This window comes from Schistocerca nitens, chromosome 7, assembly GCF_023898315.1.
Source record: "Schistocerca nitens isolate TAMUIC-IGC-003100 chromosome 7, iqSchNite1.1, whole genome shotgun sequence".
Classification (NCBI taxonomy): Eukaryota; Metazoa; Arthropoda; class Insecta; order Orthoptera; family Acrididae; genus Schistocerca; species Schistocerca nitens.
This window is the reverse complement of record NC_064620.1, coordinates 313,254,266-313,279,370: the sequence shown is the minus strand read 5'-3', so window position 1 is coordinate 313,279,370 and position 25,105 is coordinate 313,254,266. Positions and strand designations below refer to the sequence as shown.

The following is a 25,105-nucleotide window of genomic DNA, read 5'->3' as shown; positions in this document are numbered from 1 at the left end:
TGTTTTTGAGGCTGTTGTTTTAATAATTTTACACTACTTTTAATGGTTAGAAAACTGACAGAGAATTAATGGAAAGAAAGTAGTGTGATATTAATCATTGAAACAATCAGAGAAACATTCCTAAGTGAAGGAGATCCACAAGTGTTACAGAACACTTGAGTGCTATATTTATATGGCATTTTCAGTTGCAGTGTTATTTAACATGAAACATGCTGCCTTGTTTCCAGGAGTTTAGTTAAAAGTCTAGTTAACAAAATAATTAGTATTCCATTTAAATAACTAAAACAACAAATATACTTGTGGAGGCCTTGACCATAATAAGGAGAACTATACACTTCTGTAAATTTTATGGTCACTCATGATCAATAAAATCTTCATGGTTTACAAGCCATATCACTTCAAATAAAACGCTTGAGCTTTTAATAGCTGTCTCAGCCATTGTCACTGTATACCAAGAGGATTTAATTGAAGTATGCCCCCGTAAAAGACTCTGACACACACACATTTTCAAGTCTTATAGCATTACTGAAAGGGAGACCCCATTGGGCTGTTGAGGTGCCTTATCGAGAATTACCATTCTTGCATTCAGCAACCATTTTCTGTGCATGGCAAAGGCTACTTTTGTTTTTAGCCAATGACACCTCATGAAAAACAATATACAAAGTTGTGTTTGTTAAGAAGTATTCAGTTCCGTCACATATATGAAGGGTTTTATGCCCCATTGATAAGGCCATAAAAGAAAGCAGAAACATTGATTGGGGAGGGATGAGGAAGGAGAAGTACTGCACCATTTCAAAAGGAACCATTCACACAGGTGGTCTAAGTGAGTTAAAAAAATAATTGAAAACTAAATTTGTATGGCTGGATGAGGATTTGAACCACTGTCCTCACGGATATGAATCCAGTGTCTTACCACTGTGCCACCTTGCTTGGTGTGGTCTGTCACAGAAAGACTAATAAGGTACAATCAAGTATGTTGTTTATTATGTTGAAGTGCACAAAGTGTGTTGAAGGCCCTGTGATTTTCAAGAAAACATGCATGAATTCAGGTCCTGTGGTATATAGTTCTGTATCTTGTGAATAAAAAGAGAGCTGTTTTTTCCTTCATTAGTGCTTGCTGAATCTGTGCTGATACAGAAGAGTTGTTTGGTCTATAAAAACATTACAAGTAAACTTAATACACTTTCCAACATTTTAGAACAAACTGACAATACTGATACATAATGAGATTTTCACTCTGCAGCGGAGTGTGCGCTGATATGAAACTTCCTGGCAGATTAAAACTGTGTGCCCGACCGAGACTCGAACTCGGGACCTTTGCCTTTCGCGGGCAAGTGCTCTACCACTGAGCTACCGAAGCACGACTCACGACCGGTACTCACAGCTTTACTTCTGCCAGTACCTCGTCTCCTACCTTCCAAACTTTACAGAAGCTCTCCTGCGAACCTTGCAGAACTAGCACTCCTGAAAGAAAGGATATTGCGGAGACACGGCTTAGCCACAGCCTGGGGGATGTTTCCAGAATGAGATTTTCACTCTGCAGCGGAGTGTGCGCTGATATGAAACTTCCTGGCAGATTAAAACTGTGTGTCCGACCGAGACTCGAACTCGGGACCTTTGCCTTTCGCGGGCAAGTGCTCTACCACTGAGCTACCGAAGCACGACTCACGACCGGTACTCACAGCTTTACTTCTGCCAGTACCTCATCTCCTACCTTCCAAACTTCTGGAAACATCCCCCAGGCTGTGGCTAAGCCATGTCTCCGCAATATCCTTTCTTTCAGGAGTACCAGTTCTGCAAGGTTCGCAGGAGAGCTTCTGTAAAGTTTGGAAGGTAGGAGACGAGGTATTGGCAGAAGTAAAGCTGTGAGTACCGGTCGTGAGTCGTGCTTCAGTAGCTCAGTGGTAGAGCACTTGCCCGCGAAAGGCAAAGGTCCCGAGTTCGAGTCTTGGTCGGGCACACAGTTTTAATCTGCCAGGAAGTTTCAATACTGATACATGTTAGTAGCTTGGCAAACTATACCTGTGCTCTTTAAAAAAAAACTGGTATTAACTATGCCTTCATCCATCCCTTCATTAAGTTTCTTTAGTCTTTCATTGTTGTTATCTTATTCTCAATTTTTATATAAGTGATTTATTAAATTAATAGAAAAATTTGAAAATCACAAACTACACCATGAACGAAAAAACCAGATGTACAAAAACACATTAGGGCCTAAAAAAAACAATGGAAACTGTAGGTTGGAATATCAACAACACAAGGAAAAGGATAGATTGCTGCTCACAGTACAGATGACACATGGAGTTGCTGACAGGTACAACGAAAAGATTGTCACACATTTAGCTTTCAACTAAAGCCTTCTTCAGAAGCTCGGTCCGAGCTGCCAGAGATGGTGATCATTTGTGTGTGAGGTGTGCTTGGCTGTGTGTGTTTTCTTTTCTGAAGAAGGCTTTAGTCAAAAGCTACACATGTAACGGTCTTCTCGTTGTGCCTGTCTGCAGCTCAACGAGTCATCTTTATGGTGAGTGGCAATCTATCCTTTTCTTTTTATTGCTAGGGTCTAGTAAGATTTCTGGCTGATTCCACTGATATTTTATGATATTCTCATAATGGGATAGTCACTCTTAACAGCATTATAGACCTAAGATGTAATATCCCAACTGTAATGAGAAAATAATTTTTTTTCATACATACTTTTTTAATGGCTTCTTGAAGAATAGGATTACCATGAACAGCCCTTCCATTTTTTGCTGTTGGATTCTTTGGATTATGTTTACTGTTGGTGCTGAACATCTAGCTAAGGAACCAACTGTTTTTATATTGTACCCACGCATGCATCTATTCCTCCTAAGCAAACTGACAGCAATAAATATCTTTCTTCAGGGCTGCAAAAATATGGAAATCACATAGGAAGACATTGAGACTGTATGAAAGATGTGTAAGGGCTTCCCAGTGAAACTTTCACAGCTTCGTTGGAACAACAGGCACGCCACCATCAGGGAAGTCTTGATGACCTTTTTCTTGACTGCAAGGGCATGTTGCTCATTGACTTTCTGAAACAAGGCACCACAGTTAACACACAATGGTACATGGACACTTTGCACAAACTGAAGAATGCCATAAGTTGAAATATTCAGGTATGCTGACTGACAGCATCATTCTGTTGGATAATGCCAGACCACATGTTGCCAAGGTTGTTTCAACTACACTGCAGAAGTTTCACTGGGAAGCCCTGCATGTCCTCCACACAGTGCCGAACTCTTCCAATGCAATTTAAAATACTTTTGGAGCTCTGAAGAAAGACATTTGTGACCATCAATTTCCTTCAGCCACAGAGGTGCATGCCTGGGTACAACCTCGGTTCCATAGGCAACCGCAAACATTTTTCCATGAAGGCACTGACCACCTTGTCTCACAGTGGGATAAAATTATTAATAGTTATTGCAATTACTTTTTGAAATAATAAACAGTGTACTTACTATTTTCCATCCATCTCATTTTCATTTAACTGTCCCTTGTATTACTAGGTTGGTGCATAAATTCATAGAATTTTTGTTTCAAATGTTGGTATTCTGGCTGCTATGGGCTTTATTATTATTATTATTATTAACTTGATTGGCCACATTGGACCACTTGAGTCATTCCATGTTCACTTTCTCTTTGAAGATTGGACTACTTGCTTCTTGCACGCAGCCCAGTACTTTTTCATTTGTTCTGGACACAATTTTCTTAACTCATCTGAAGTCTCTACTGGTCTTCTGTGCATCATTTCTGTTGAAAATTTATGGTTCATATAAGGAGAGTGTTAATTTTGTTTTTGTTCTGTGCATCAGTAACTCTAAAAGTCCGACTGCTTCAAGATCTTGCTGAATTTCTTTGACCCACTGTCCTCCTGTCTTCTTTTCAAGACTTCTCATCACTAGTTGTTTTAAAATCCTGTTGTCACGCAGTCGTAAGACATGAAAGAAATATGAGATTCTTTTCTTCTTCATTGTGCTGGTGATTGGGACAATCTCACAATATACAGTTTCATTAGGGAGGATTCTCCAGACTCCATCAACCTGGTATTTTTTACTGATGCATGTTCTGATAATTCTTTGTTCAGTCTTGAGGGGTTGATTGGTTCTTCTCTCATTTTTAATTTGGAACAGAGTTTCAGAAGCATAAGTTGCTTCCGGAAGAGTTACAGTTTTGTAATTTTGGATCTTAGTGTCTATTGACAGGCATTTCTTATTATATGTTGACCAGGTTAGAAACTGTGCTTTTTTCATTTTGTTGGTTCTATTTATTCATGTTGCTTTCTCACCCAAGCTGTGCAAAATAATTTCCCCAAGATATTTAGATTGTAGAACTATGTTAATTGCTTTATCATTTATGAAGATTTTATGAACGCAAAGAGATTTCACGGATATGATTTCAGTTTTCTCAAAGGATATTTGTAATCCTATTTTTAAGCAATTTTCTGGATACTTGTGATCTGAGCACGAACTTCTTCCATGTCATGGGCTAAGAGAGCTAAATCGTCAGCAAACCCAAGGCAGTTTGCTCTTATTTCTGGTTTTCCTCCAATTTTGATTTTACACGGATTTTCTTTTTGCCAGATTGTCATGATGTAATCGAGGGCCACACTGAAAAGCAAAGGGGACAATCTATCACCTTGTCCGAGTACTGTCTTTATTGTTAAAGCTTTCGACACATCTCCTGTAAAGTTGACCTTTGAATTTGTGTTAGTTAAAGTTAGCTGAATGAGTCTTACCAGTTTGGGATGGAGGCCATATGATCTAAGAATTTTTAGAATTGTGGGTCTATGAACACTATCATATGCTTTTTCAAAACCTATGAATGAGATGAATAACTATTTGTTTCTATATTTGTAATACTCCATTATTAGTTTCAGGATAAGAATTTGGTCTGAGCAGCTTCTGTATGGTCGAAATACTCCTTGATATTCTCCAAGTTGTGGTTCCAGAATGTTTTTGATCCCATTGTAAATTATGCGGGAGAAAATTTTGTATACGCAGTCCACAAGGGTTATTCCTCTGTAATTATCTGGGTTGGTTCTATCTCCTTTTTTAAATAATGGATGTCCAGTGCTCTGGAATTTTCTCTGTGATCCACAGTTCAATTAGATGTTGGTGGAGATTTATGGCCACAGATTTTCCAGCATTCTTCCATATTTCTGCAAATACATGGTCTTCACCACATGCCTTGTAATTTTTTAGTTCCTGAATTGCGACCTCTACCTCACAGATAGTTGGAGGATCTATTAGGTCTGTGGTGGTTAAAATAGGTGCTTCAGTGTCTGCTTGAAATGTTCCCAGTGGGTCATCACAATTTAAAAGTTTGTTGAAAATCTCTGCAAGGATATCTGCATTTTCTTGATTACTATGTGCCAACTTTCCTGACTTATCTCTCAGCATCAATGTTGGGGACTCGTACTTTTTAAGATGTCTCCCAAAGGTTTTGTAATAATCTCTTGACTGTTTCTTCTGGAAGTTCTCTCCTCTCTTTTCTACAGTATTTTTAAGATGTTTGCATTTCATCTGTCTGATGATTTTATGGGTTGACTTTCTTTGCTTAATTAGTTCTAGAAGAGATTCTCTACACTATTGGGCTTAATGCTTTATCCAAGTTCGGTGTATTCTTTCTAATGCCTGGTCACATTCTTCATTCTACCAATCATGTTTCTTCCTGGGATTTATTGAAGCCAACTCTTCTGCTATAGATTTTGTGGTTAATTCTCCTAGGGTATTATAGTTGATAGATCCTTCACCTGATTTCCTAATGTATTCCTCAGTTTCTGTTAAGATGGTTGGGTCGAATTTTCTTGTAATTTTTTTCTGAGATCTTTTCTTTACCATTGATGTTAATTTTATTTTGATCTTCACAACATAGTGGCCTGACCCCGAGTCTTCACCCCTTAAAACTTCGACATTGTAGATTTCATGATGGTGAAATTTATTCCTGCAGACACAGTCCAGTAGCCATTCACCCTTTCGGAAATCAGGGTGTTTCCAGGTTTTTCATTTGTGAGGTTTCCTATTAAAACATGTTGATTTTATGGGTTTATTTATCATTTCTTACTTGTAGTCCATTGTTGCTATCTGACTTTGAATATTGTCTTTTGCCATTTGAACATGTTGAGTGGAGTTGTGGGCACTAGAAAATGAAGTGCCAGGAGGAGAAATTGCAACACTTCAGACATATTCTTCTGTTTGAGTTCAACAGAGGGATGACAGCAGTGGAGGCAGCCATAAACATTTGCGCCATGTATGGGGACAATGCCATTGGACAGAACACAGCAAGAAATGGGATTTCTCATTTTAAGAATGATCGTTTTGACACTAGTGACTCTCCACATTCAGGGCTTGAAAACGACCTTTTAAGCCCATTGATCCACAATGATGCACATCGGCATATCAGAACTGGCAAATGTGATTGTACCACTATTGTGTGACATTCGCATGCAATGGGGAAGGTTTGAAAATTTGTTTTATGGCTGCCGCATGCTCTAAACCAAAATCATAAAAATCAGTATATGGCCATAAGTGCATCTCTGCTTGTCTGTCATCAATTGGCTTGTGAACAAAACCAACCTTTCTTATACTGTGCCTCTAATGGTGTTGAGAAATGGTGTCTTTATGCTAGCATAATGGAAAGAAATGAATGGCTGAGCCCAAACAATGCAGAAACTCTCTGCACAAAGACCTGCGTGCATGCACAAAAGATAATGTTATGCATCTGGTAGAACAGTGATGGTGTGGTGTACTACAAATTGCTTCCCTGAGGTGTAACCATCACTGCTGACATTTACTATCAACAAATGAGAAATATTGTGGATGGAATTCAAGAACGACGACCAGGAAAACTGTGAAAAGCGATGCTATTCCATGATGATGCCCGCGCACATTCTGCTACACTGACAAGAAACACTATACAGGAGTTGGTTGGGAAGGAATTCTGCGCCCACCTCATGCACCTGATCTTGTGAACTCAGATTTTCACCTTTTTTACTCTCTATTGAACAACTTTCATGGAAAATCCTTTCTGGATAAAAATGAGCTCCGAACATGGCTCGGCATGTTCTTTGCCTCAAAACCATATGATTTCTCCAGTTGCTGAATAGAAAAGTTACCCCTGAATTGGCGAACTGTTCTAAATAATGAAGTTATATATTTAACTGATGGCTTAAGTCCCTGTTATGTATCTCTGCTCTGTTAAGAAACTTATGGGAAAACGCTATGAGAATATGCACCAACTCAACAGTTTCCATGCCTGTCATTGTGACTGCATTGTATTCTCCAGCATTTACAGTAACGGTACAGTAGGGTTGACTAATAACTGCTTATAATACTGCAACTATTTCTTTCCTTGTATTATATCTTTGTTTTGTCATTGTCACCTACATATTCCCTCCTTGATCCCATTCCAACACTACACGTCTCCTATAACAACACATCTACTAATCCTTTTCCCTTCTCTATTTCTCTTCTCCCCCCCCCCCCTACCCCCTGCCCCTCAAAGCACAGCCTATTGACACTGCACCTAGCAGCCTATCCTGGCTCAATGTCCCTGCATGCTCCCACAGGCAGCATAGCATCTTAGCATCTTCCCTGACACCTACCCATCAACCCACAGCAGATTGCTGCTCACATCAGATGCAAGTGCAGACAGGCTGCAGTGCCCAGACATGGTGGCCATGTGAGCATAAATTGTGCCTTTGTTTATGTGTGTGTGATTTCTACTCAGGTTGGACTTTGTTTGACATATTGCAAGTAAATATTTTGGCTTTTTTTTTTCCCCCCACTGTACCTGTCTGCGACTCAATGCCTCCTCTATGTAGTAAGTAGCAATCTACCCTTTCCATACTATTGTTAAATAATTAGGAGTATGAGAAGAAAAAATAAATTCACCATGGTATTTTAAGAATTAGTGAAAAAATAAATTATATCCATAAAAAGTTTTTTAATATAACACGTTTTTAAAATGGACTAAAAAGTATGAAATAATTTCTCCAGGCTCTGTGCAAATTCCCACTCCATATAGATAGTCCTGCAAATTTGCGCTTGTGAATTTTTAATAGCTAAAACAATACTTTTAAAATTTAAAAAGAAAAAGGTAGGGTGCAAGCAACTGGTAATTGAGACACAAATAGTGTAGTGATTCAAGAATTTCTGAGTAAATTCTAGAACCACTCAGCCTTCTACCATCCTACCTTCTGTGCGTCATATGTTTGTGTGTGCAGATTTAAAATCAGTTGTGGAAAGAAAGTAGACATGGCGGTCGGACGGTACCGACAAGTACCTGTTGGGCAATCCATAGATGTTTTAGTGAGTGTGTAAGGAAGAACCATGGAGTTCATATGCAGCTCTGTGCTTATTGTGTCACTGACTATCATTAAAACAAGAACAGTTGAAAAAGTACTCTTGTAGACAACCTTGTTAGAGGTAAGACTCATTTTATGATTCATGTTACGAAATGTCATGATATCTAAGTCAACTTTCCTTTAACAGTAACTCAATTTGTTTCTAACGTCCGACTGTAAGAGAGACTTGCAGGAAGTTACACATTCATGTGGTAAGTGAAATTTTTATTGTGTATGGAGGTAAAATACATCGTTAGTTGATGAAAAGTAAAGTTTGTATGTCTACTTATTTCATAAGTAGAAGAAGTCAAGAAGTTTTCCAGCAGCCGGCTATTCAGTAAAGAAGAGTGGCTGCAAATTCCAAATAAGTCATCTCGTGAAGAAGTGGAAGGAAGTTTGGGCGAATAAGCCAATATAACCCAGATCCACACTCACACTTTAAGCCGTCAGAATGTTAGAACGTTGTGACCTGTGTGAAAAGACCGAGAAAACAGGAATTTTAAGTCAAAAACAAGAGAAGAATCTGTTATGTGATGTCATAGCAACCAAACATAATAAGACAAGGGAATTACTCCGAGACATTGGAATATGTTCAAGTATCCAAAGGAGTGAAATTTAAATGGAAAAACATTGAAAAAATGAAAAATTCACAATGATAAAAATAGTAAAGAAGATTTCAACGTATTTATCTAATAACAAGTATGGATAGTATGCTTCAGCTAAGAAGATCCAGTGCGGGGAGTATACAGCTCTCTCATAATTTGCGGGGACGCAGATGCGGAAACCAACATACATCTGATGCTGCCGGCACCAGCTGCTGTTCACCGGTGCTGACCTGCCTCCACATCTGCTCATCAACGCAACGAGAATTCTACACCGGGTAAGCGTGAAACAAAACTTGATTACTTTATTACAAAGTGGTGCAAGATACTGTAGAGTGAACTTTTATTGTGTAATTATCATATTTAAAGTTAGCTTTAAATGCTTACAAGAGCGAGGCATATAAAAGTACGGAAAATATACAACAGGTTGGGGAAACTCAAGACCCTGCTATGGTCATGAAAATTAGCAAAGAAGTGCCAGACTGGGCTGAGTTGATAAATTTAATCAAAGCTCAAAGTCTGAAGTTAAAGTCTTAAGTAAACTCATTAAGTTCACAATTAAATACCCAGAGTTTAGATTAGATTAGATTTACTTTCATTCCAATTGATCCGGAGTGAGGAGGTCCTCCAGGATGTGGAACATGTCAGAAAAACAACAATACAGGACAAATATTTACAACTAAAACAAATAAGCTAATGTACCATTCCATATGTCCCAAGTGGAATGATCATCATTTTTAATGAACACTATATGAAAGAGTCATTTTACAAATACTAATGTACTGAATTCAAAATTAAAAAGTTTTTTATTTATTTATAAGGTAATAAACATGTAATACAACTACTATAACACTTATTTACAATGAACACATTACTACACTGAAAAGGTGCAGAAGGTAGATTGTACTTACACACACACACACACACACACACACACACACACACATTTACAATGAACACAATACTGCACTGAAATTATGCAGAAGTTATATACAAATCAGTTGGTTTTACTGAGAAATTCATCAATGGAGTAGAAGGAGTTGGCCACCAATAAATCCTTTAGGGTTCTCTTAAAGTGAATTTCATTGGTTGTTAAGCTTTTTACGGCTGCTGGCAAGTTATTGAAAATGTGTGTTCGTGAATAATGCACACCTTTTTGCACAAGACTAAGTGACTTTAAATCCTTGTGAAGAGTATTCTTATTTCTAGTATTGATTCCATGAATTGAGCTGTTGGTTTGAAAAAGTGATATATTTTTAATGACAAATTTCATCAAGGAATAAATATATTGGGAAGCAGTAGTTAGTATACCTAGTTCTGCAGGATGTTCTTGAGTTCACACCACATATAACTCTTACTGCACGTTTTTGTGCCCAGAAAACTTTAGCTTGGCTTGATGAATTCCCCAAAAAATAATCCCATATGACATTATGGAATGAAAGTAAGCATAGTATGCCAGCTTTTTCATTTTTATATCCCCTATGTCTGACAAAATTTGCATTGCAAACAGAGATTTGTTAAGACGCTTCAGCAGTTCTGTGGTGTGCTCCTCCCAGTTGAATTTATTATCTAGTTGTAATCCCAAGAATTTAACACTGTCCACTTTTTCTATCTTCTTGTCATCGTATGTTAGACATATACTCGTGGGACACCCCTTACAAGTTCTGAACTGCATGTAGTGTGTTTTTCCAAAGTTTAGTGACAAGGAATTGGCTAGGAACCAGTGATTAATGTCCACAAATATTTTATTAGCTGATCTTTCTAAGACTACACTTGATTTGCTATTTATTGCAATGTTTGTATCATCGGCAAACAAAACGAACTTGGCATCTGGTAATGTTACTGATGAAAGGACATTTATATACACAAGAAAAAGTAAGGGGCCCAAAACGGAACCTTGTGAAGCTTTAAATGCTCAGAGTGCGACTCTCAGTAAAGAACTAGACTTAGTAAATTCTCAATCAAATGCTCAGAGTGAAACTAAATTCCACCAACTGCGACATAATCGCATGTACAAACAGTGATCCAATACTGTAAAATGCTTTTTTATTCCAGTCTCTGATCACAAATTAGTTCTTTAGACGGTGACCGATTTCAGTCTAATGACCATCTTCAGATCTAAAATATAAAGGGTGTTACAAAAAGGTACGGCCAAACTTTCAGGAAACATTCCTCACACACAAAGAAAGAAAATATGTTATGTGGACATGTGTCCGGAAACGCTTACTTTCCGTGTTAGAGCTCATTTTATTACTTCTCTTCAAATCACATTAATCATGGAATGGAAACACACAGCAACAGAACGTACCAGCATGACTTCAAACACTTTGTTACAGGAAATGTTCAAAATGTCCTCTGTTAGTGAGGATACATGCATCCTCCTTCCGTCGCATGGAATCCCTGATGCGCTGGTGCAGCCCTGGAGAATGGCGTATTGTATCACAGCCATCCACAATACGATCACGAAGAGTCTCTACATTTGGTACCGGGATTGCGTAGACAAGAGTTTTCAAATGCCACCATAAATGAAAGTCAAGAGGGTTGAGGTCAGGAGAGCGTGGAGGCCAGGGAATCGGTCCTCCTCTACCAATCCATCGGTCACAGAATCTGTTGTTGAGAAGCACACGAACACTTCAACTGAAATGTGCAGGAGTTCCATCGACATGAACCACATGTTGTGTCGTACTTGTAAAGGCACATGTTCTAGCAGCACAGGTAGAGTATCCCGTATGAAATCATGATAACATGCTCCATTGAGCATAGGTGGGAGAACAAACTAAAATGAGCTCTAACATGGAAATTAAGCGTTTCCGGACACAGGTCCACATAACATCTTTTCTTTATTTGTGTGTGAGGAATGTTTCCTGAAAGTTTGGCCGTACCTTTTTGTAACACCCTGTATAAATATGTACATCTAGTGAGCAGTGTGTCTTTTAACATAAAACAGCAATATGTATTACAATATACTGTCATACACCAGGGAAATGTACAGATAAATTATGGTATAACGTACCTTTTTTTTACACCATGTCCTAAAGTGATACAGCCATAATGGCATCGTCAAAACATATAAATATAATCAGCATAGCATCGTCACATAGATTTAAAATATGGTGTAGAATAGGCCACATCGTCCACATAGTGATTATTGCCAACTAGCTACTGAGGTACAGTAGCATCCAGAAACCTCTTTACCTACACCCTCCCTAGATGTCGCTACTGTGGGCTTACTTATATGTTGTCATCATTTACGCAAAACATAATCTGATAAAAACACGTTAGATAAAATGTATGTAGCAGACTTATTAAAATTGATGACTATCATAGAAACCAACTGTGATACATTAAAAGATGAATGCAGTTACCCATGTAAAATTATTAAAAGAAAATATATGAAGAGTATAGGCCCGACCCATATTTTTTTTATGGTGAATTTACGGTCAACAATTAATAAAGTGTAATACATTGCCTGTGGCAACCTATAAATTACTTATGAAAGATAAAATGTCTATATGACAACTGAAAAAGAGACAGATCAATGAACAGCGCCCTCTGTTGGGCCGGCCGCTAGGCTCTTATGTTGGCGCGCACCGATCGTAAGAACTTAACCAATAGAGGGCTTTACATACATAGTGACATGTCTCCCACAGAAAACTTTTAAACAAGATATAAGCATTCAATACATAAAATTATATAGTTTAGCTATACGAAAGGTCATGGTATCTAAGCCAACTTTCTTTTAAAAGTAACTCAATTTGTTTCTAATGTCTGTACGAGAGACTTGCAGGAAGTTACATATTCATGTGGAAAGTGAAATTTTTATTGTGTATGGAGGTCGAATGCATCATTAGTTGATGAAAAGTAAAGGTCATTTGCCTACTTATTTCATAAGTAGAAAAGTCTAAAAATTCCTGTACCTAGTGTTATTCAACAGTGAAGAAGTCAAGAGGGTTTCCAGCAGCCAGCTATTCAGTAAAGAAGAGTGGCTGCAAATTCCAAGGAAGTCATCTCATAAAGAAGTGGATGGTTGTTTGGGGGAATAAGCTGATACAATCCAGATCCACACTCACACTTTAAGTTGTCAGAACATTACAATAGTTCACCAACATCACAAACACTTTTATTGCACTGCACATATGAACTGTGATGTGGTTTTTCTCAACGACTACTATCTATATCTCTTACTATTATCTATATGAATATAATAGAAGGAAACATTCCACGTGGGAAAAAATATATCTAAAAACAACTTTCAGTCCATTTTAAAAATTTGTTATATTCAAAAGCTTTTTGCTTGAATATATATTTTCTGCTTTTTAGTCTTGTGTGTGAAATGTTTCAATCAGTTTCAAGCATTTTGATGAGATTACAACAAAGACATGTGGTATATTTCAGAATAATTTTAGTTTCTCTTCATTTGTGTCAACTAATAAGCATTTCTTGCAAAAAGACTGTGAAAGTAAAGATTAGAGATTTGAGCTAACATAGAGGCTCACCAGTAGTCGTTCTTACTGCGAAACACTCACAACTGGGAAAGGAAATGGGGTAACAAGCAGAGGTACACAAAGACTCTCCACCACACGAGACAATAAAATGAGTTAATATTGCAGTGTCATCCAGGTTTGAGTAATGCTGAAAGTTTAAAGCCTCTAGCTCATTGGAAAGTTAGTTTGAAATCAATAGCAAAATTTGTATCAAATAGACAGACAGAAAAGGAAGCAACCTAGTTGAAATTATTAAAAAATGAAAGAATTTATGTGATTTTACTTTTTTGTTTGACTGACCTATTCCCAGAACTGACTTGTACAAAATGTTTTTGTCCTACAGTGCAGGAGTCACCTAGAGTCTGAAATAACAAGAAATCTAATCTAAAGAAAGTAGCAAACCGTAGTATATTTCAAAAAATCTGAAAACCAATAACAGCAAATATATTAAAAAATGCATTCAACTAGATACAATATCAGAAACAGACAAAATAAAGCAAGTCAGTAAATTTAAATAGCTTTGAGAAACAATATAGTGGGGTAGATTTGAAAAGTTTGCAGTAGATGTAAGGCTTAATGAAATTGATATGGCATGTAGCTTACTTAAAAATATCTATAACAAGAACTGCATACCTATAAAAACTAAATTAAAATACTACACCACAGTGCTAAGATGAGACTGTTCATATCCCCATGAATGATAAATGATAAACTACAAACTGGACAGAATTGAGGTACCTGAAAAATGAATTATTAACAAAATGAGTGCAATACAAACTATATATGGTTGGAAAATGAGCAATGAGGAGTTCTACTAAAATGTGCAGAGAATATCAAACTAGCAAAGAGAAGGTGATTCTTCTTTATACACCTCTACTGAATTGATGAATGGGTTAACAAAACAATATTCCTATTTTTGTGAAAAAAAGTCAACATTGGCACGAATTACAGGAATAAGAAAAGAAATAGAAAGAATTGGAACTAAAAAAAAAGGAACTTTTTTAAAGAATGAAGCACTCAATTTAGAAGGCTTTCAAAGCAGAATAAATAAGTACTCAGGAACAATATGGATAGAAATGTAAAGACATTGTGCAAAGAAGATGGAGTCTTGGAAAAATAGAATATGACATAGAAAGAAGAGAAATTGAAGTTACATGATCTTAGTTGGTCAATACAATGATAAAGAGGCAAAAGAAGTAAAAAAGGCTACTCTCAATTTGCAACTGTCTTCTGAAGCTGGGAAGGTTGTAATCTGCTTCTATTATTTCCCTTTTTTGTAAACAGACATACCACTACATTTCTCTTAAAGTGATAGCACATCATATTTCAGAAGAAATCTAACAACATAAATCATCAACTAAGTTGGATGACTACAACAGTACAATCATCACCACCAGCAACTGCACATGGCATTCTGACAATATTAACACTAATTCCTTGCCTAAAAACACAATTTTTATGTACATCAGAAATGTTCATTACAGTACTATATGCTAATTAATATATAGCTTTATGTGGCTAACATTCATTACATTAAATTTTATCTGATAATGGTAACAAATAACCTGGTGGAATTGAACATGGAATATATAGTAAATAATGATTGACAGTACCTGTTGGCTGGAATTCCATTGATTTGCCCCAGAACTTTGTTTTTATTCGTGCATCTTGCCAAAAAATAAAATTTCTGGATTCTGCATAACACACACTTATTGGAGGATGATGGCTAACCTAAACAAATCGCATACAAAAATCAGAATTTCACTTCAGCAACATCATATTTATTAGGGTGACAGTGGATATGTAGAAAGTATCACCTCTTCCAGTCTTCTAATCTGCTTTTCACTACTGTCAGACTGGATTAAACTGTACATACTGTTTAATTATTATTAAGAAAATTTTATCATTGTTACTGAACTTAATTATTCCATATAACTGAGGAAAAAAGAAATGGAAAGGATGGGGAAAATAATGATGTTTATCCAGTACTGCATACTTAATCCTCCAAGTGCTGTCGACTCTTTAACATGCAGTGCTGTGCCATTCTACATATGCTACAAACGCTTTTAAGTACTGCAGTATGTCTGTATCTCACAGGGCCAAAGGCATACTACATTGTCCCTTGTCACACATTCAGATGTATCAATTCAGTACCAGTTTGAAGAAATCCACAGATATTGACCAGTGGGAAGTATGTACAGAGCCATTTGCTGTAGAATCTCTGAACTATTTCACTATCCACTACTGTTTTCCTTGCAACAGAAAATGCCATATGCCTCTAGGCTCTAACAGCTTCCAGTAACATTGTACCTTTGATCTGGAACATTTCTGCTCACGTTATTTGCCAATGTCAAAACTGCTAAAAAAGTGGACATAGAAATTATCCACGTGTATCTCAGCATTACCTGCCTGATTGCGAAATAATACGCACAAAATCATATCAACTTTACTGTCAGTTAAGTACCATGCAGGTAGCAGGTACCTGCTATAAAGCTCTCCCACTACTACGTGACTGGTAAATGTAGTTTTTCAATAATCCTGAGTTTAATTTGCGAGAAATTGTGTTTTGTTTCCTTTACCCCTCCATGAAACTAAAATAAGTTGTGCCTTCCCCCTACCAGCTCATATCTGTGGTACACTCTTGCACAATGGTGCAAGCATATTTACATGCACTGCCTGGGCATCCCTCACGTGTTATGGATGAGTATATTTTGCTTATTTTTTCACAGTTCCACACAACTTCTTCCTGTTTTCTCAATTGATCTGTGTTCAGTTTTTCATGGCCTATCCACTGTGCCAACTTATAACTAAATCTGAGGGGGGTGCAATGGGGAGGTTCCCTTGTTAGGAGTATGTATTAAGAGTTGTTCTGTGCATTTGATGTTGTTGTCCCATGTTCATGTTTCTGATTTAGTTTAATTTCCATTATTATACTTCAGAATTGGAATCAGAATACTGCAACAAGGTCAATGTTCATTTATAATTTGTTAAAAAAAATGAAACAATGCAGATGAATAGAGGAAGGAATCCTAGAAATATTAAAAGTAACAGTGATAGATTTTTTTGTACTGATAATTGTGTTGACACTTTTACATGATTCTGAAGTAACAGCCCTCAATTTTGTTCATAAGCATGTATAACAAACACTTACATTGTCCTTACAAGAGATGTAACTGGTAGTTATTCAGAATCTAAACATATGGGAAACATCTGGAAAAGGAATATGGTTCAGTTGCAAAATGAAAAAAAAAAAAAAATATTTTCATCCAGTAAAGCATGCATCTGACAATTTGGCTTTGGAGCACACATATCACCTAGACAGTAATTCAGAGTTTACGTCATCTGTCACAACATTTCTAATCCGAGAAGACATAACATTTACAATGAATCAAACCAATCTATTTATGTAAAAACAAAGATGATGTGACTTACCGAACGAAAGTGCTGGCAGGTCGATAGACACACAAACAAACACAAACACACACACAAAATTCAAGCTTTCGCAACAAACTGTTGCCTCATCAGGAAAGAGGGGAAGGATAGGGAAAGACGAAAGGATGCGGGTTTTAAGGGAGAGGGTAAGGAGTCATGCCAATCCCGGGAGCGGAAAGACTTACCCTAGGGGGAAAAAAGGACAGGTATACACTCGCACACACGCACATATCCATCCACACATATACAGACACAAGCAGACAAGCAGAAATATGTCTGCTTGTGTCTGTATATGTGTGGATGGATATGTGCGTGTGTGCGAGTGTATACCTGTCCTTTTTTCCCCCTAGGGTAAGTCTTTCCGCTCCCGGGATTGGAATGACTCCTTACCCTCTCCCTTAAAACCCACATCCTTTCGTCTTTCCCTCTCCTTCCCCTCTTTCCTGATGAGGCAACAGTTTGTTGCGAAAGCTTGAATTTTGTGTGTGTGTGTGTTTGTGTTTGTTTGTGTGTCTATCGACCTGCCAGCGCTTTCGTTCGGTAAGTCACATCATCTTTGTTTTTACATATATTTTTCCCACGTGGAATGTTTCCCTCTATTATATTGAAACCAATCTATTTTATTTATTTCAGCTGGTAGAGGACTTACCCACAAAAGGCAAAGGTCCTGAGTTCGAGTCTCGGGTCGGCATACAGTATTAATCTGCCTGAAAGCTTCATATCAGTGCAAACTCTGCTCCAGAGTGAAAATTTCATTCTCTAATTTCAACTTGTTTATATAATGTAGAAGTACATTTAGAAACTTTCTGTTGAACTAACATACCTTACCTACAAGAACACCTTCAGTGAATAAAGTACCTATGCATAACAAAATATATTTTATGTAAATATGATTTCATTCATCACATTCACTAGATCCCATCAAGAAGAATTTTCAAGCATTTGGAATGAGTCATGGTATATATTAAAACGAGGCAAAGGCACCACAGAAACCTAATCTATATACTGTATTAACAATAATCTACTGCTGATCTCCTTCATGCTTTTCTCATTATACCATCTAAATTTTATCAAGCAAATTAACATGAAAGCTCCTAGTTTGAAAAAAGCTGTGGCATCTTCGGTTTTGCTATATAGCTGCTGTTTACTTTAGAAGTATACATCAAACTATTGGAATAAAGCTTATCAACAAAGGAACAGGGTGAGTGATTTGTGAACAGGATAGTACAGACTTATCTGTGGGTGTCTAGAAAGCATATTAAAAAAAAACTGTTGTATTTTAACTGCAGTCAACATGTGTTTGTAATATGCTTTCAGGCTTCTGTATAAGCTGGTGTGTATAAGACCATTTTGTAAAATGGACAGACTCTCTTTCGCCCTCCTACGACATTTTATTGCAATGACAACAATCTGTGTACAGCAAACACTTTATCATGGCAATTACCTTTTAAGTCTAAACTAATGAAGGCTAAGTCCTGTGACGGCTCTCATAATCTTGATATTCCTCGACTAGTTGGTAGTGGTTAGTCAATGCTAATGTTGAATTTTTCTGATCTCAGGGCATGGTAACAGTCAATTCTCTTTGGGAGAAGACACCACAAATTACTGCCTTTAAAATTTGTTGCAAAACAGGGTTCATAGTGTTGCTGTTGTTGTGGTCTTCAGTCCTGAGACTGGTTTGATGCAGCTCTCCATGCTACTCTGTCCTGTTCAAGCTGCTTCATCTCCTAGTACGTACTGCAGCCTACATCCTTCTGAATCTGCTTAGTGTATTCATCTCTAGGTCTCCCTCTATGATTTTTACCCTCCACGCTGCCCTCCAATACTAAATTGGTGATCCACTGATGCCTCAAAACATGTCCTACCAACTGATCCCTTCTTCTAGTCAAGATGTGCCACAAACTCCTCTTCTCCTCAATTCTATTCAATACCTCCTCATTAGTTATGAGATCTACCCATCTAATATTCAGCATTCTTCTGTAGCACCACATTTCGAAAGCTTCTATTCTCTTCTTGTCCAAATTATTTATCGTCCACGTTTCACTTCCATACATGGCTACACTACATACAAATACTTTCAGAAACGACTTCCTGACACTTAAATCTATACTCTATGTTAACAAATTTCTCTTCTTCAGAAACGCTTTCCTTGCCATTGCCAGTCTACATTTTATATCCTCTCTACTTCGAGCATCATCAGTTATTTTGCTTCCCAAATAGCAAAACTCCTTTACTACTTTAAGTGTCTCATTTCCTAATCTAATTCCCTTAGCATCACCCGATTTAATTCGACTACATTCCATTATCCTCGTTTTGCTTTTGTTGATGTTCATCTTATACCCTCCTTTCAAGACACTATTCATTCTGTTCAACTGCTCTTCTGAGTCTTTTGCTGTCTCTGACAGAATTACAATGTCATCGGGGAACCTCAAAGTTTTTATTTCTTCTCCATGGATTTTAATACCTACTCTGAATTTTTCTTGTGTTTCCTTTATTGCTTGCTCAATATACAGATTGAACATCAGGGAGAGGCTACAACCCTGTCTTACTCCCTTCCCAACCACTGCTTCCCTTTCATGCCCCTCGACTCTTATAACTGCCATCTGGTTTCTGTACAAATTGTAAATAGCCTTTCGCTCCCTGTATTTTACCCCTGCCACCTTCAGAATTTGAAAGAGAGTATTCCAGTTAACATTGTCAAAAGCTTTCTCTAAGTCTACAAATGCTATAAACGTAGGTTTGCCTTTTCTTAATCTAGCTTCTAATATAAGTCATAGGGTCAGTATTGCCTCACATGTTCCAACATTTCTATGGAATCCAAATTGATCTTCCCCGAGGTCAGCTTCTACCAGTTTTTCCATTCATCTGTAAAGAATTCGTGTTAGTATTTTGCAGCCATGACTTATTAAACTGATAGATCGGTAATTTTAACATCTGTTAACACCTGCTCTCTTTGGGATTGGAAGTATTATATTCTTCTTGAAGTCTGAGGGTATTTCGCCTGTCTCATACATTTTGCTCACCAGATGGTAGAGTTTTGTCAGGACTGATTCTCCCAAAGCTGTCAGTAGTACTAATGGAATGTTGTCTACTCCTGGGGCCTTGTTTCGACTTAGGTCTTTCAGTGCTCTGTCAAACTCTTCACGCAGTATCATATCTCCCTTTTCATCTTCATCTACATCCTCTTCCATTTCCATAATATTGCCCTGAAGTACATCGCCCTTGTTTGGACACACTATATACCCCTTCCACCTTTCTGCTTTCCCTTCTTTGCTTAGAACTGGGTTTCCATCTGAGCTCTTGATATTCATGCAAGTCATTCTCTTTTCTCCAGAGGTCTCCTTAATTTTCCTGTAGGCAGTACCTATCTTACCCCTAGTGAGATAAGCCTCTACATCCTTACATTTGTCCTCTAGCCATGCCTGCTTTTGCACTTCCTGTCGGTCTCGTTTTTGGGACGTTTGTATTCCATTTTGCCTGCTTCATTTACTGCATTTTTATATTTTCTCCTTTCATCAATTAAATTCAATATTTCTTCTGTCACCCAAGGATTTATACTAGCCCTTGTCTTTTTACCTACTTTACCCTCTGCCGTCTTCACTACTTCATCCCTCAAAGCTACCCATTCTTCTTCTACTGTATTTCTTTCCCCCATTCTTGTCAATTGTTCCCTTATGCTCTCCCTGAAACTCTGTACAACCTCTGGTTTAGTCAGTTTATCCAGGTCCCATCATAGTACAACTGAATATTTTGTAGTATCTTGGTCTCTCTAACTTTGATGGATTAATCAATGGATAAAGGTGATCATCAATAAGTAAGTCCTGTTAAAATCAATTTTACACTCTTGCAAGTAAATTAAATTCATGTGAAAAGCTATTTTTATGAGTTATCATAAAGCTAGTGTTCATTAATGATGGCAGCAAAGATCCTATGCCTATGTTAATTTTTTATTTGATTTTATTTTTAAAAAATTGATGATTACCAAAGTGGACTGTGTAATGTAGTCATGAAAGGAAGTCCTCACAGTTTAAGCTTTGAACTAATTTCAGTCCACTGAAACTCCCTATTCACTTCCCTGAATTCACTTAAAAAATAATTACCATTTCTTTTTAATAATAAAACTTTTCCCTCTCACACAGATAGTTACTTTCAGATAAAATGGAATGTACTTCTGAAGTTTCCACAGTAGGTGTTCACACAAGCTAAAACAATACTGACGATGTGAGACAAGATAAGCCGAGACAAAATGACAAAATGAGATTGAGACACTATTGTCTCTACTGTTTATAGACTTATACAAAACAAAAGATGATGTATCTATAACTACTTATGCCTTGAAGTTTTTAGTACACTACTTATGCTTTTGAAATGGTTATCCTTACATAATTCACAGTTATTCAAGAAATTGTAATGAAATTATTTAAAATCATTGCTTATGGCCATATAAGAGTGGCTTCAGAAGGAAGTGGAAGAAAACCGGTGCAGGGAGAATAAAGCATGCCCTGCCACCTGGGCAGCTAAGGAAAGCAGAACTGACACACTGTGATAGTAATCCCAAATTCCTTCTAGTGTTGTGTGAGCTGTATTCGAAGCCTACAATGGACCTGGAATGGACTTCTCATCGATTTCAAAACAAGGAAAGAAAAAAAACCAGTAATTAACAGGAGAAAGTAAAGTGGAGTACACAAAGAATTCTGTAAAGGCTACCACAATTACTTGATAAAGTTGACAGTATTGTAAATGAGATAGCATATGTCTCAACTGTGTTATCTTACACAACAGAAGTTCAAAACACACCGCCCACCCCCAAACTAAAACTGCCAAGTTAAAGTGTGTGCGCATTGGTAGCAGCTGTAAAAGTCATAAGACAAAGATAAGAATGCAGTGTTTTAAACGGCTAATACTGCTAGTAGCAGTATGAGCAAGATGATAAAAGTGCATTCTAAATAACTAATCCTTAGAATGCTAGAAAAACACAAACAGCAGTCTTAAGTATGTACATACCTGTTCAGCAATGAATCTAAAGCCTTTATCTTCTCTAATACATTCATACGTTTCCCCTAGCAGAGGATTAAATGGTTTGCTGCCAGCACGAAAATATGATGAACCATAGCTTGACACAGCAAATGCTGCTACATATACCATACGCTCATATGGATCATCAAGTTCAGAAGCCTTGTCTAGAAGTTCACTATATTCCAGTTCTTCACACATTCTCTGAAAAGATTTTATAATTATTGCAAATACTAAGTGCATGTTCATTAATTATTAAAAACCCTGAAAATATAATCAAACATTTCATGTTCATATGGATCATCAAGTTCAGCAGCCTTGTCTAGAAGTTCACTATATTCCAGTTCTTCAAACATTCTCTGAAAAGATTTTTAAATTATTGAAAATACTAAGTGCACATTCGTTAATTATTAAAAATCCTGAAAATATAATCAAACATTTCAGTCACATATGCCAAGAAAACAGAGTCTCATGAGAAACTCTGAACTGATTTACAAGTTTTTACTCACAGTGATCACCATACAACTAAAACAAGACTTACAAAATATTTAGTTAATTTTGTCCATCACATGGGATGTGTGAAAGGACACTATGTGCTAGAGTACTTTGGAGCAACTCACATCACTGCTCACTGAGAAGTATTGAAGCATGTTTAATTAGACTCTCTTTTGTCTTATGGTAAAGTATAAAAAGGTAAATTCACTGGAGGCAATTGTAAAATTATGAGACAAAATTTCAGTACTGTCAACACACATTTTTTTAAAAAAAGCTTTACCCAGATTTTGGTACTTTTTGTTCTTTCTTCAGGCATGAAAGACGGACACCTAGGCCCACCTCATTTGAGAACGAGGTGTAAAGGAGGCTGTTGATGGAAAAAGACTTCCACTCTTCCAATTTTTCAAATTCTGTAGGGTCACATTTTCTCATTATAAGCAAAAGGAAGTTTATTTCAAAACCAAAGCAGTTCCTTTCCAATTACACTGGTGTCCAAAATTAAAGCAACAAACAGAAGTTTTGCAATGTTGCATTTACTTGCCCATAAAACGGTGTAAACATGTAAAGTAGAAACAATCTAAAGAACACAGAACATAAACAACTGCAACATGCATAATGATAAGACAAAAATGTCCATTGTTTTTTCCAACTTAATGAATTTGCACACACATTCTGACAACTGGTTAATGCATGTCTGGCTGCAATATAGGCCTGACAATGACAGGGTATGCTGTGAGTGATGTTATCAGTCTTATATTGAGGCAATTACGCCCATTCTTCCTGCAGAGATGCTTGCAAATATTGGAGAGTGGTTGGTGGATGCTGGCATGATGCAACCTGTATCCCTAGCACATACCAGGCTTACTCTATGGGATTCAAATTGCAAGAGTGAGCAGGCCATGCTATGTGTGCAGTATCTTCTGTTTCCAAGAAAAAATCAACCACCTGTGCTCTATGAGATCGAGTATTATCGTCTATCAATACGAAGTCTGGGCCCACACCACCTCACAACAATCACGCATGAGGTTTCAAGATCTTGTCGCAATACCTGACAGCAGTTAAACCTTTCCAGTTTACCAGTACAATTTTGTGTTTTGACTGGTTAACTTAATCTCAGCCCATGCCATTAAGGATCCTCCTGGATATCAGTCACTTTCCACAATGTTTGGATTCTGAAATCATATTCCACACTCCCTCCAGGTGCGAATGCATTGAGAATCACTCTCCAGACCAAATCAGGACTCATCTGCAGAAAGAACATTGGCCCACTGTTCAACCATCCAGGTGGCATGTTGATGACTCCACTCTAGACGTTCCCTTCTGTGAAGACGCATCATAGGTATACACACAGAAGGTCTCTCACAATAAAGGCTACTCTGCTGAAGCCTTCGGTACACTGTTTGTCTCAATGCAACGCAGCAGTAGATGCTGCGAGGTCAGATGCCAGTTGCTGTGCAGTACTAAGGCGGATCCATCATACCCTTACCGCCACATAACAATCCTCTCCTTTTCATATCACATGTGGTTGGCCATGCCCTGGTCTTCGGTATACTGTTTTGGTCTCAATAAATAGTTGCCACATCCAAGAAACAACAGAACAATTCACACTAAGCCTTCGGACCACATCAGTTTGCAACTGTCCTGCTTCCATTCTTCTTATAGCCCTCCATCACATAGTCTGGCAGGCATCTTCTTTGTGCCATACTGCACCATCTGTGACTGCATACATAGCAACTGTGCATGTGGGACTACCTGGCAAGCACTACCACATTTGACAGGTGCCCTGCTATCATCATTGATGTGGTTGCCATTGTCTGGAGTGCCATCTTCCATGAGGAACATGCCTGTACGGACATTTGTTGACATTTTGTGTGATTACTGTGAATCAGACACAACACAGGTAAATAGCAGTTTGTTGCTTTAATTTTGGATGCCAGTGTGTGAATCCACTGTGGTAGCAGAGGCCAACGCAGGTGAATGCCACGCAAAGGCTCCAAGTTCAATTCCCAGTCTAGTTGAAGATTTTTTTCACTCGAGGATTGGGTGTTGTTTTGTCTCCATCATTTCATCATAATCAACATGCAAGTTTGTGGAAGGGGCTTCAAATAAGAATACGTGCACGAGGCACTTAAACACCCCAAAATGGGACCCCTTGCCAAATATGCCATACACAATATTCAAATTTCATTTCATTCTGAATTTGCTACATGTTTAGGAGCACGTGTGTGTGTGTGTGTGTGTGTGTGTGTGTGTGTGTCATGCACGCGCATGTGTTTTTCAAATAATTCTCTCCATTTAACGAACAAATGCAAAAAGGTTAGTTTTCTAAATCAGAATAATTGACATGAGGATACAATTATGACAGATGGAGGGAAACAATGTTAAAGATGTATACAGAAAAAATATGAAAAACTGATAGCATACTGCAGAATTGTTAATACAGTCAATCACTGTGCTAAGCTATTCAATTTATCAAATGCTTTTCAATCTAAAAACTAAACATTACAATCACATTGAGATGAGCATCAATGTACAAAATAGCCAACCACATTACATTACAAAATACTTGTAAGATCTGATTACAGTTTATGAAGACAACTATGTCTCTCTAGTTCCCACTGACGTTTTCACTTCACCCTATCCAGTAAGGTACAGCCTAACACATGAGTCAGAAATATTATTTCCACACTTTCCACTCTTATGGTCTGTTGTTT

The 25,105-nt window shown here is 37.5% G+C and overlaps 1 protein-coding gene across 1 annotated transcript in view; it reads right to left on the bottom strand.

Annotated features, from left to right (window-relative positions):
• LOC126194885 (oxysterol-binding protein-related protein 6-like) overlaps positions 1–25,105 on the bottom strand; it is a 277,022-nt gene that overhangs the window by 43,115 nt on the left and 208,802 nt on the right. The window contains exons 13-14 of the mRNA XM_049933235.1: positions 21,888–22,100; positions 15,065–15,182 (exon numbers count right to left, since the gene is read on the bottom strand). Coding sequence (XP_049789192.1) covers positions 15,065–15,182; positions 21,888–22,100 — 331 coding nt within the window. The remainder of the gene's footprint in view (positions 1–15,064; positions 15,183–21,887; positions 22,101–25,105) is intronic.